This window comes from Spermophilus citellus (assembly GCF_964194105.1).
Source record: "Spermophilus citellus genome assembly, chromosome: X".
NCBI classification, from domain to species: domain Eukaryota; kingdom Metazoa; phylum Chordata; class Mammalia; order Rodentia; family Sciuridae; genus Spermophilus; species Spermophilus citellus.
Genome location: NC_138190.1, coordinates 25,874,874 through 25,889,509, shown reverse-complemented (window position 1 = coordinate 25,889,509; position 14,636 = coordinate 25,874,874). Strand labels below are relative to the sequence as shown.

Genomic DNA, 14,636 nt, shown 5'->3' with positions numbered 1-14,636 from the left:
GCCCTCAAATAAACCTTTCCTACTCTGTAATTGCTCTGGTCAGGTTCTTTTATCATAGTAGCAAAAAAAGCTGACAAAAACAACCTCCTAGCAGATCATGAACAGTTGCTGATAACTATAATCGATTGTTTAACCATCTTTATACAGAAAAACAATAACACCTTTCCTTAGTATGGTCCTTTATGCTTTTATTTATCACTGAATTTTACCTTCATGACCTTTCTGTGGTTCACAGTAACTATTTTCATTTTGTAGTTAAGGAAGCTGAAACGATGGCTAACCAACTTATCCAAATTAAATGAGCTATTTTATCACAAATCCAGGGCTATAACCCAGGACAAACTGGTAGTCAAGGTTGCTTTATAAAACTCAGTCATGCTAACTTCTTATTGTTGGTCTGTACTTTCTGTGAAGAAATTTCCTTGCTTTGTTCAGTATTACTATACACTCAAAAAGGCAGTTGTCTCTTGTTTTTTAAGTAACATTCTTCCCTAGGAGAGATGTGGGAATTTATATCAGTCAAGAATGTGTATCGATAATCAAGCATAGCTGGTTTAAAAACTTGAAGTGAAAGATTGGTTAGTACTTAATCAACTGAACTGTTTCTTTGTCTGCGATATTATGGTTCTTGACATGATTGCTGAGTTTCCAATTTGACACTTCTGGAGATCCATAAATCAGGACACATGCTGGGTCCCAGTCTGTCATCCTGAATCTTAGTATTGGTTATTTATTTTCCTTCATTATCCAACATCTATTTACTGCACAAATCAGTTGCAAAGCTTTCCACAATGGGCCTCAGTGAGAAGAAATGTGTATATTTGTGTAGCTCTTCAATTACAAACATGCACAGATTGTCTGGGTTTATGTGCATATATTTTATTATTATTTCACTTTTGTATGTCAGATGAATCTGGTATAAATGTAAATCTAACAGTGTGGGCTCTAGTGACCAAGTACATTGCCATAATACATCTTTGGTCTATCAGTCTCCTTAGTGAAGTGTCACAAGTGTGGTGAAATTCTGTAGTTTGAATTGTTACCCCATTATGGACAATTATTTAGGCCTATATGGTGCCTAACTACCACACTGAACCAGTTTCAGGACAGCAGTTTCATTTGTATGATCTTCAGATTTTACATTTGCTTTCATTCAAAATGAAATACATGTAAAACTTAATATTTTTGTATATGTTTTTACAGGTTCTATTCTTAGGACAGTTATGTAAATCAGTTATACTGCTTTGTTTCCTTTATTAACTAGGTGAATGGCTGCTTAAGTAGTCTATATATGATGATTTGCTGCTGGGAGTCTAGTCCAGTTCACTGACCCATAAGTATTTCTGAAATGTTCTTTATCCCATAAATCTAAGGCCTAAATTACATTTTGCTCACAGTAAAATCATTGAATCTCTTATTTACAACAATCAAAGTGATGCATATTATATGTTACATACCCTTTGAAAAATATAATTGTCCAAAATTATATAGAGAGTATATTTTACAAGTTAAATAACATTTTAAATTTTATTTTTTAACATGTATAATGAAAAGTATATATATATATATATATATATATATATATATATATATATATATATATATATTTCACCAATGTCTAACTCAGTGAATTTTCACAAACTGAATATAACTCTGTAAACAGCACCAAAAAACAAAAAAGAGAATATTATCAGAACTTCAGCCATCTCCTTCATGTTCCTTCTATTGACTGCCTTTCCCACAAGGATAACCACTATCCTGACTTCTAAAGTCTTCTATTGCATTTTCCTGCTTTGTGCATTATATAAATGGAATTTATATCCTTGTTTGTGGCTGGCTTTTTTTCCCTCAACATTGTATTTGTGATTTGTCCAAGTTATTGCATGTAATTGTGAATCTTCCATTCTTGTTGCTGGAGAGTATTCTGTTGATGGCACTATATATTTGTTCATTTTAGTGTAGATGGGATTTGGGGTAGATTCTAATTTGGGGCAGTTGAAGATAGCTCTACTATCAACAGCCTAGTATATGTTTTTTGGTGAAAGTAAGTTTGCATTTCTGTTGAATATATACCTGGAGTGTAACTGTGAGTCAAGTAATATTTTAAATATACTTAATATGTAAATTATTGAGAAAAAATTTATAATGAATCCTTTTGTAAAGGAAATTATCTCTCTATAAATTCTTCTATACAAAATGGATTCTCACAAATGGTTAGCTATTTCATAAGGGGCCATGGTTCTACAGACTCTTTCTGGTATTCACCTAATTGTACTTATGTTAATAACAATATAATATTTATGATATTTATGGCTGTTATTCTCTAGAGCTCAGTATATTCAAAAATTTTAAAATGCCTATAAAATATCCTTAATTGATATATATGATGAGAAGGACTTTTGTAAATTAGTCTGTGATTTGATTAAAAAGATTGAGGCAAAATGACTTACCAACAGATTCCGTCTAACCTATAATTATTTTAAGAATGTTAGAGAAAGACTATGAATTGGTTTTGGATCATAGGATACTCTGGCCCATCATATCATTTAACCTCTAAATTTTTTTTATCAAATAAGGGTATTCTACTAGTAAACATGATACTGAAGATGTTTTATGAAAAACATGCACACACAAACACAGAGTTAATGCAGTGGCACTAAATTAATAACAAAATAAGTAAACCTAGAGAACATTTGTGGGATAAAATCACTGCACATAAGAGGAACAGGGAAAGTCTTTTTACCTAATGATGACATTGAATGTGTGCTTAGTTATCAAAAATCTATTTAAAAGGAAAAAGAATAGAATATATTTTAAACCATAGGCATAACAAGGCATGGCCAGTCTATATGTGAATGCCCCAGGATAATTTGGTCCTTAGATGTCTTATTTTTGGAATGTCCATTTTACTTGTGAGTTCATTATATAAAATATTAAAAGCAAGGATAAAGTGAGAAATATGTCTCTCATACTGATAAGGATCACAGAATTATATCATCTAAATGCCATGTCATTTTTGGTAAGCTTTGATTATACAGCCATTGGAAGTTTTTATGTAGGAACTCCTCCAAGGTAAAATAAGCATCAGGTTTACTTATCCAGATACTCTTGTTTAAATTATTTTAAACAGAATAAAACTCCTCTTTAATTGTTTTCATTTGAGGGCTGGAGTTGTAGCTCAGTGGTAGAGTGCTCACCTAGCACATGCAAGGCCCTGGGTTCGATCCTCAGTGCCACATAAAAATACATAAAATAAAGGTATTGTTTTCAACTACAACTAAAAAATAAATATTAATTTTTTTTATTTGAAAGATACCCATTTCTAAGTCAATTCCTCTGATTCTTGCATCATTCCTTTTAAACCTATGTTTTCATCAAAAGAATTTGTTACTCTCTACCAGTTAGATATTTTATATATATATATATATATATATATATATATAGTTTTAGATGGACATCATGCATTTATTTTATTTGTTTCATTTTTATGTGGTACTAAGGATTGTACCCAGTTCCTCGCACATGCTAGGTAAGCACTCTGCCACTGAGCCCCAAGCCCCAGCACATTTAGACCTTTTTTAAGATATAGAAATGGAAAATTCAATTCAAAGTAGCTTAAATTAACTCAAGAGAAATATATTTGCTACTGTCACAATACATTTGAGAGATAGGTAAAATTTAATTCAGGAATTAAATAGCATGGCCAGATTATAGTTTTCCTTCTCTATTTCATGGCTCTGTACAACAATATTTGTTTCATTTAATTCCCTTTAATTGTCCCAAGAAGGATGTCAGAATATTACAGGGCTCTATGCTTTTTCATTTATCTTAAGTAGGAAGCAATGTGTTTCCTCTTTAATAATGGCAACAAAAACTCTTGGAGATGTTTTTTTGTTTGTTTGTTTATTTGTTTGCTTGTTTGGGGGTTCTGATTAACCTTACTTGAGACATAAGTCCATCCCTGAATCAACATCTAAGACCAGGGAGATGACATAAAACCAACAAGGCGACACCGCTAGAGCTAGGGGAAGTCTAGCATATTGAAACCACATAAATGGGAAAACAAAGGGGAAGGTAGGAGAAGAAGCAGTTAATGAATATTCAGTAGATTCACCTTCTCAGGAACTCTCCTCTACCAGTTGTCATCTTTACTTTTTTGATCATTTCCATGTTTTCATCCTCAGTATCTATATTCTTGGGGCTGGGGTTGTAGCTCAGTGGTAGAGTGCTTGCCTAGCATATGTGAGGCCTTGGGATCAATCCTCAGCACCTCATAAATATAACTAAATAAAACAAAAGTATTGTGTCCACCTACAACTACAAAAATATTTTTTAAAAAGATCTATATTGTTAAATTCTATTTTGGAAAAAAAGTCTTCCCTTGACCTCAACTTGTTCTTTCACTATCTTCTCATAAAGAGGTCTAGATGAATAACCTACAATTCACTGTCTTCTTCATAGAAATTTATTGCTAATATCCTACAAGAAGTTTTCTGTCACTCTCAATTGGGCATGATTCTGCATACCTGTAGTCATAGCTACTCAGGAGTCTGGGGTGGGAGGACTGTTTGAGACCATCCTGGGCATAATAGAGAGACCCTGTCTCCAAAAAAATCTAAAAGTCCATTAAAATCATTTTAATTTTCATGGAATTAAATATGGCCAAAGCCAATGGTACTTTGGGCATGGGTCCAAGAGTTTACTCTTTGGGTCCTAGTGTTGGCTCTGATAGTCACTGATTGTATGACCTTTAGCCAGTTCGTTAACACAGTCTTTATTTCCTAATGTGTTAAATGAAGATAACAGCAGCAGCAAAACAGCATAACATTGATAATGATAGGATTTTCATAATGGTTAAATGAATTAATACATGTAGAGAACTTAAAATAGTGCTCTGAACCAAGTAGGTATTCAAATTAATATTATTTTTGTTTTTGTTATCTCTTGTTACATCTTTGGCATTTAAAATTTTTAACCACTATCATTTAAAAAATGTTTCTTTTTCATGTTCTATGAGAGTATGCTTTCTGATATTCCTCTTATACTTCTCACCTTTATTTTATTGGCTCCTTGTGTTTTATTCATTCTTTGTTCGTTGTATTTTCCAAGACTCCATCCTCAAACCTCTGCTCTGCTCAATTTATATGTCATACTGATCAGAATGCATTCACATTAATGGTTTCAGTTTTTATTTCTCTGCAGGAATTTTCAATCCCAGACTTTTCCCTCTCCCCCCCAAAGTATGTAACTATGCTATGTACAATTATACTCCTATTTGAATGGCCCTCAAAACCTGTCATTGTAGGTCCAAGATTCACTCATTATTTTAACCTAGATCATCATGTATTCTTCAGGTAGATAGTGAATAGCAACACTGTCCAACAAATGTCCAAGCCATATGCCAGGGAATCTGTCTTAGGCTTCTTTGTTTTCCCAGTACTTGACATAACACTTGTTAGCTAGTAGATGGAGAATGAAATGGCAACTGTATGGCTAGATGGATAAATGTTTGGGTAGGGTCTATTCAGGTGTAGATGGATTATCAAATGATCCTGTAACCTATAAATTTATTTAGTTAAGTAGTATCTAGTTATAATGCGTAGTTGAAGGTCAAGAGTGAAAAGGCACATTCTCAGTAGAATGTACATCCCAATGTACCATTTTATCTTACCCTACTATGCATATATAACCACTTTAGGCTAAAAATCTTCCATTAATATGATTGAACAAGCACTCAAATGATATTTTTGTCTCAAATTCAGTCCAGGCTATAAAAGTTCCCTATTTTTTCCACAATTAAAAATATATACCAACATAATGGGAGGAACTGCTTTACTTCATCCTGATGTCAAATGATGACCTTTTTAAAATACAGACTGTCTATGATATCAAAATTAATTATAGATATATAATATACTCACTGGGATGAATCCAAACAACTCACCATGTTTATGTAAAAACCATTTGGCATTCTAAAACAATATCTAACATAGTAAAATGTCAGTAATTAAAGCTAACTAAGGTTAAGACAAATTGAAATCAGAGACTATTTTTAAGGAAAATAAATTTTATTACTTTTATATATCTATAGTTTACTATAATAGATTAAGTAAAAAATGTGCCAAGTATACAAACTAATGTATCCTTCTATTACAAGTTAAAAATAGTGTGTAATTGAGCCAGGATGGGTGGTGCACTCCTCTAATGCCAGCAGCCCAGGAGGCTGAAGCAAGAGGATAGCAAGTTCAAAGCCAGCCTCAGCAACTTAGTGAATCCCTAAGCAACCCTGTCTCAAAATTAAAAAAATAAAAAGGTGATGAGCATATGGTTCAGTGGTTATGTGTCCCCAAGTTTAATCCCTGGCACCCCCCAAAAAAGTGTTCAATTATAATATCAGTTGTTTCTGTGACTAGTGGAAAATATTTCAGAACAGTGAGCTACATTTTATTTTATATTAAACAGCTTTCTTATAATAGTATTTATGCTATTAATTTTACAAACCAAAAATTAAGTAGAAGACTAATCAGTAACTATAAATCCTCAATTATAATGGGCTTCCCACTACCAAGTGGAGCAGTAATGATAATAAACAAAACAATGGTGTTCAAAGGTTATAGAGACTGCTATTTAAACACAAGTTGATATGTTAACCAGAGTCAGAATGTAATACACTGACTGCTTTCTTAATGCACAGAAAACTCTCAAATAGAAATAAACCCAATAAAAATAGTAGCCTACAATGAGTGCCAACCACTCAGTTATACCTGTATTGATTACCAGATTCTTGATTTCATACCCAATCACTGGTTTTGTAGAGTCTGTGTAGCCCTGATCCTTATTTACAAAATATCTTAAGTAATTCTTTAACTCATTTACAACTTCTCATAACTGTATGGAGGTGGCATGATTTATTAAAAAGGAGTTTATTTACATCCTGAAGTAAGAAACATAATTTTATGGTACTGTGCTATGTACATTCTGTTTGTTCATCCATAGCCAATATTTGCCATTCTCTATCCTGCTCTCTATTCTGGGGGGCTGACATGTGTCACCATTGAGCTCCCAGGCTCTCTGGCTTCCAGTTGGTTTAGGCACTGGGGAGCCCTAATAAGAAACTTAAGAGAGTAGGCAAAATGAGATCAGGATATTTATGCTCCTAATTCCCTACTTCTGAGGTTGCCACAGGCTGACTGTGTCTCTTGATAAAATGTTACTGCTTTTTCTCAAGGTGGTTTCTCATTATGATTCTTTGTTTCTGACCACTTCTTCTTTCCCTCCTGCCTTTTGGTCTAGACATTCTAACAACTCTACTGCTACAAGGTTCTTGGATTTTTCTGGAGTGGTTTTCTTATACCCTGCTTCTGTTGTAACTTATTCCTTTGTAGATAAACCTCTTAGATCACATAGTCCAAACAATAGGAATATGTCTATAAAGCTAAGATACACCAGAATCAGTGGGGAGATATTGAAAAGTTTTTTTTTTTGTTTTGTTTTGTTTTTTTTTAGTATATTTACTGTTGCTATAGCGGAATCGCCAAAACCAGATAATTTGTCAAAATAAAAGAGGCTTAGTTTGACTTCTGATTCTGGAGTCTAAGAAGTTCAAGAGTATGGTACTGACATCTTTTCAGCTTCTAGTAAGAATATCATGATATTTCAACTCATGGTGGAAAGTGGAAGGGCAAATGGGTGTATGTGAAAGAGTCTTTTCTATTCAACATTCAGTCACTGTGAAAATAAAATACCTGATAGAATAAACTTAGGGGAAAGAAAGGTTAATTTTGACTCATGGTTTCAGAGGTTTCAGTCCATGGTCCCTTGGTTCTTTTGCCTTTGGACCTATGATGAGGCAGTACATCCTGGTGGGGAGAGTGCCATGAGGAAGATGCTTACCTCATGGTGGGTATAAAGTAGCAGGGACAGAGTTCCAATGTCCCTTTCAAGGACACAACCCCAAGAACCTAACTTCCTTCCACTAGACCCCACCTGCTAAAGATTAAATACCTCCTAATAATGTTATGGGCTGAGGAATAAGCCTTTTTTTCTAATATTATTTTTTAGTTATAGTCAGACACAATGCCTTTATTTTATTTATTTATTTTTATGCAGTGCTGAGAATCAAACCCAGGGTCTTGCACGTGCTAGATGAGTGTTCTACCACTGAGCCACAAACCTAGCCCCAGGAATAAGCCTTTAACACATAGACCACTGGGGGGACATTTAAGAACCAAACCACAGCAGAGGCAAAACTTGAGAGGCAGTCTTGCTCTATAACAACCTACTCTCACAGTAACTAATTCAGTCTGGTGAGAGCAAGAGTTCACTCAGCTGAAAAAGGCATTACTGAATTCACGAGTATACCAATGACCATCTCCCACAGTGTATCCCTTCCCAATAATGCTCTCTTGTAGAGCAAGCCTCAACAGGAGTTGTGGAGACAAACCATACTCAAGCTATAGCAGGTTTTAAATAGGGAGTAAGGTGAACAAATTTATATTAGTTACTAATCTTTCTCCAGGGTAGAATTTATAATGTAAAACCAAAACTTGGAGCAAGAAGATTTGTATACAGTGTACTAAAGACATGAAGGGGGAAAAAATGCAGTGCTTTCCATTAGAAACAGGGAAGAAGGTATGTATAAAGGAAATTTGTAACTGATTGTGTGTGTGTGTGTGTGTATGCACGCGCGCACACACACACACACACACACTATATATATATATATATGTTAGATGAGGGTTAGGGAAGAATCTAGAATCTCTGTTAGGTTTTATTATTAAAGGATAAAGAGGTTGGTAATTTTGTTTATTTTCTACAGCATTATTTATATTTTTGATACCAATTTAAAGAAGTTGTTTAGAAAAAAATGTAATCCTATTTGTTGTTAATATTCTAAATAAAGGATTTCTTAACCAAATCTAAAGGACTTCTCTTAGACTCATAATGATGCCAAAAATAGCCTCAATATAAGCCGATTGTACAAAATATACTCCACATGAATTCTTTAATGTTGTTAAAAGAAGTTTCCAATACACCTAACTACTCTTGAGTTTCCTCAGAAGATTCTAAGAAAAGTGGTTTATTTAGGAGGTAAGGGAAATATCAGAGGAGTGAGGAAGTGAGAACACTAAAGCAAGGAAGCAAGGTAGCCAATAAAAGATGGTCCGTTATCAACCAGCTACCACTGTAAGCCACTGCAAATTTCTCCCTCCAGGGAAACTCTAGATCCCTTGGAAGACACATGCCTCAGAGTTATCTCCCATAAGGGCATAAGAATGTCCATACCCAAATTCCTATGATCAGTCATTAGTGATAGGCTATTCCTAGGACATGGTGAGGAGATATCAACTTCAATATGTTTACCATGCCACTTGGATTTCTGTTACCACAAGAATTTGCTTTGCCATCCAAAATCCTTCAGGCAATAAAATGCAAACTCTGGTACTAAAAATTGGGCTAATGAATCGTAATGGTGAGGAGATCTGGGCATTCTGCTGTAGAACCTTTCTAAATGATGACTCATATTTGACTCTGGGGATTGACAAAATAGTTGAAATGTATACATATAGGTGCTGGGGTTGTGGCTCAGTGGTAGAGAGATTGCCTAGCATGTGTGAGGCACTGGATTTAAACCTGAGCACTACATAAGAATAAATAAAATAAAGGTTTTGTATTCATTTACAACTAAAAAAATGTTTTAAAATTTATATGAATACATATAAACATATATATGTGTATACACACATATATGTGTTCTAGGTCATCTTCAGGAAGATAATTTAACAGAAATCATGTTTAGCATGTGAAAAAAGTAAGGAATCTTATCTATTGTCCTAGTCTTAATGCAATGAACAATGTTTTTCAATGAGCAATATAAACATGAGATAATGTTTGGATGTTAAATTGAAAATGTCTTCTCCAGACTATTATTTATCAGTGTTCATTTTTTCCTTTCATTACAGTTGAAAGAATTCAGAATCAGTGGGATGAAGTACAGGAACACCTTCAGAATCGGAGGCAACAATTGAATGAAATGTTAAAGGATTCAACACAATGGCTGGAAGCTAAGGAAGAAGCTGAGCAGGTCTTAGGACAGGCCAGAGCCAAACTTGAATCATGGAAGGAGGGTCCTTATATAATGGATACAATCCAAAAGAAAATCACTGAGACCAAGGTTAGTATCAAAGATTTATTCTCAAAACAAAATACTGGTAAACTGAGTAAAATTATGCCATGGATTAAATATTAATGATTTTTAAATATAAATTTATTAAAGGAAAAATACATTTAAATTGAAGTAACTTTTGAGTCATAATAGAGATAAGTGGAAAATTGATGGCTAATATCAATCTTAAATTGATTTTATTTTATCTGGGTAGAGTGGGATAGTTTTTATATTGAACTATATTTTAAGATCACTTCAAAATTGATGTACATACCACACTTAGTAGCATGAAGTCAGCTATTTGGGTTTAACTCCTTCCTAGAAAAACAAATAACAAATCTACTCCTTACCTTATTTGAGGGCCTAAATGGAGAAGTGGCTATATAGCACAATGCAGGAATAAGGCGTACTCTGATTTTTTTCTTCCCATTCTCTGACCTCAAGCCCAAATCATTCTTCCCTTCTTTCTTTTCCTTCACTTTTTCCTTGTTTCCTCCCAAACTTTACCAGATATATATCTACTTAATAGTTTAGAACTGCTTAGGATATGAAAAAGGGAAAGGAAGTAAAATTTATCTAACAATTATATTTTATAAAACACCATGGATGATGCTTTGCATGCATTTGAATCTTTCAAATGTGGCATTTGTAGATCAGTAGAAAATACCTTAAATGCTAGATAATGAATACCTGTAAAGGAATTTTAAGCAGAAATCCCCTACCATTTTAAGCATGATAGGAGGTTGATCAGACTGAGTACTTAATCAAAACCCTTTACAGATTTTTGTATCTGTTAAAAAAGGCCTTTTGCTAAACAGATATCTGAATATTATATTAATTATACCATCTTAGAAGAAAACCATATAGTTTTCTTGGATTAAGAGGTTTTTGTTTCTAAATTAAGTTAAATTATGCTAAGCTACAATAAGAAATAAACACTGAAATGACAACAGCTAAATACAATGAAGAATAATAAGATTCATTCCTTGATTATGTCATAGCCCAATGGAAGCTAAAAAGCCCTTTTTAGGAGCTCTGTCCAAATGGTCACTTGGGGATAAGCTTTTCCAAATTTTGGAAACTATCATATTAAATATATGGCTGCCCAAGGCCACTGGAGGAGAGGAAGAGAGAATATAGTTAGTCAATCAATCCATGGGGCTTTTAGCCAAGCTTGAAAATTTTACCATATCTCATTGACAAGAGCATGTTTCCAACTTATTTTCATAAAGAGTAATTGATGAGCTTTTAACCAATCTGTATCATAGCCACTTTGTCAAAGGATCTAAGCTGCTATGAGAACAAGATTTTCATTTATACGATACGAATATTAAAAGGCCACATAGGATTTTAAGTCTTAACATTAGCTCTGTTGGAAGCAAAATCTATGTAAACTAAAATTCTTTCTCTCATGAGATACTTATTTTCACTAATATGAATAAGCATAGATTGCATTAGTCATTTCTAATGATCATTTTCCTATTTCCTTGTCTATGTGAAACAAAATCCAAGTGGTTATTCTCTAAGGATCTGGTCTTACCAAGAAGGTATGCTCCATACATTCAGGATACTATGAATTTAGCAAATCATAGACTAAAGTGGTAATGGATGAGAAAGAATTAGCAGGAAAACAAATTTGCCCTGGAAGAGATAGATGAGGGAAAAGAAAGATGAGAGGCATATAGTAATAGATTTGATTAGGGATAGAGGAGCCTGGATATTGGCAAATGAGAAATAATCTTAACCTAAGGGAGTCTTAAAGTTATGGCAAAGATGATTAGGATTTAATAGCTCTCAGAAGAGTAAGTGGCTTCCAATAAGACCAAAAATGGCAAAAGGAACTGTGAAAGAAAACAAAACGATCTTACTCTCAACCATGTAAATGTTTTAAATAAATACATAAAACAAAAACAGTATTGTATTACAATTACTATCCTTGTCAAACTTTTGAAATTTAGAACAAAATGCTCTAGAATGTTCTATCTGAAACTTCATTATAAAAAGGGCTCAACCATTCTCTATAGAAATGGATATTTTGTGTTCTGTATTTAGGAATTTAATTATATATATTTTGTTGTACATTCAATGTAAGTTCATAAGACAGATAAAGATAACAAAAGCTGTGATCTTCCCATTCATTTCCTGAATGACATATGCTAATAACAAAAGTATTCCTAATGTTAATACTTACTTTTAGTGAGTGAGTGGTATGTGTGAAAAACTATGCCAGTCACTTCACATATATTGGTTTATTTCATCTTTTCAAAATCTCCTTATGAAAGTATTCTTCTTCCTGTTTGAAAATAAGAAAACAAGGCTAGAAAGGTTCAGTAACGCAGCTATGATGTGAATACATAGCAGTTACTCTTGTAGATGATCTCACAGATTCCCTCTTCCACCTATTGTCTGTGTGGCTAAAACAAATTGAGAAAACACCATGAGAGCCTGAAGGAAAGACAATTGTAATTATTAATTGACAGATAAGATCATATTGTATTACTTACATAAGCCAGTAGGTAGAGAAAACAGGCAGGGGAAAGTTTTTGTATTATTTTCTACCATGAAAGACCCAATTGCTCTATTTTAAATGAAATTGGTATTTTAAAATTCTTCTTAGAATTTAATTTCGGGGGCAAACAAAATAAGCTCTGGTCTTTATGTTTGATATATTTTCACGACTGAGTGATATTAGCAGGATTATCACTTATACGATTTTATTTAAGGAAGAAAGTAAAAACAGACATGATGTGAAATTGGGGAATTTGACCAGGATTTCCTTCCTCATAAATTCTCTCTGAGCCTGTGTGCCCGAGTTTGGCAAGAGAGACTGTGGGCTTCATCAGAGTTGGAGAGCTGTGATTGCAGCAGATATCCTCCCTTAAGAATTATCACTGATGACTACCCTGTCACTAATGAGCAAAAATGAAATAGTTTCAAAGACAACCACCAGCATTGTTACACCCTTTTATAATCTAGACTAATCACCATACCTGAACCTTAAAAAATCACTAAGAATCCTGATGTATTAATGATCCATAATTGCTAATCTTTATCTATAATCTCTTCTAGTTCTTATCTACATATATTTTAATTTTCCTAATAATGTAGGTAAAATGTTTAATTTTGATTTGTAAGTTCAGCATTATGGCATAAATTTTATCAAAATTGCTACATAACTTTTAATAATATTTTTAATTTTATAGCATTAAGTCCCATTTTATTTCCTTACTAGTTTGACATTTTGAAAAACTCTTCATATGGTAAGAAAAAATAGTAGAGAAGAAATAGGAATGATAATAATCAATTTGCATAATAGAAATCAAATCTGAGATGGCATCTGGGAAAAACCTACCTTAAAACCATGGACAGGATAGAAAGAAACTGCAACAGGAGAGTCCTAATTTACCTAACAGAATGCAGATGGCCCATTGTGTCAATTAGTAATGTGTAGGTTCTTAAGAAAAGTCCATATTTATCATTTATTTCTTTGCCATATAATCCTTAAGTTTAAAAAAAAAACATGAATTAGAAAATACTTAATTTTGTCAACCACAAGTCTTCATCTGATCTCCTCCACAGACCTGATACAATAATGTTCTTTTGAGATAGAAGACAGATGTTAGGGCAAAACATACAAGATTTCCCTCCTAATCAAAATGCCTGCCAACAGGCCATGACAAAATCCCATGAGAGATAGTGCCATTTAGAACTTTGATAAGAGGCAAAAATAGTATGCCATTGGTTCCTAAAACTGCCAGCAGTGGTCATCATGGGATTTATTTAATTTGGCAGAATCTTGGTTGAGTTCACAACCCGTTCCCTAGGATATTAAGATTGGTCCAAACTTGGCAATGAATTCTTTGGAAAAATTATTTCTTCATCATAATTTTAAACTTTCGTTTCCAGTGTCAAGAGAGATTTGCCCAGGCTCAGAGTTTTCATTTATTTTTCTCCTTTCAGCTTTTGAAAGAGAAATTCCTTTTTTTGTCTGCTTTGTGATTGCTTTTGTGTCAAATTCAGCATAAAAGCTTTTCAAACATGACGGCATTAACTGTTTTCTGCTTGGCTGAACTAAGAGTACATGAATTCAATAGAGAAGTGAAGTCTTGTTTGAGCCTAGCAAATTTGGCTATATAATACTTAAAACTATTTGAAGCAAGAAATCCAATAATTTTCAAATTATTAAATAAACATTTCCAAGGCTGCAAAATCTCTGTTTTGAAGACATTCTTTAGGGAATCAGAACTTAGATATATTGTAATCAAATAATTAATTTTCAAACTAGAACTGTTATATATAGTATGTTGGCTATTTGAGGATCTCAAATTATTTTACTAGAAAAGAAAGTAATCAGGGGGAAATTTTTTTTTCAAAAATGGACGTAAAGCCTTGAATTTTTAATTATTTTTGGAGGGATGGATGGTATTATATGATATCCTATCTGCCTTAAAGACAGGTATAATTGTGGAAG

At 33.3% G+C, this 14,636-nt stretch overlaps 1 protein-coding gene across 6 annotated transcripts in view; it reads left to right on the top strand.

Annotated features, from left to right (window-relative positions):
• Positions 1-14,636, top strand: part of DMD (dystrophin) — a gene marked incomplete at its 3' end in the record, with an annotated part of 2,539,585 nt that overhangs the window by 1,946,450 nt on the left and 578,499 nt on the right. For all 6 annotated transcript variants that reach the window (XM_081277777.1, XM_081277778.1, XM_081277780.1 and 3 more), the window contains one exon: positions 9,963-10,174. In XM_081277777.1, coding sequence (XP_081133903.1) covers positions 9,963-10,174 — 212 coding nt within the window. The remainder of the gene's footprint in view (positions 1-9,962; positions 10,175-14,636) is intronic.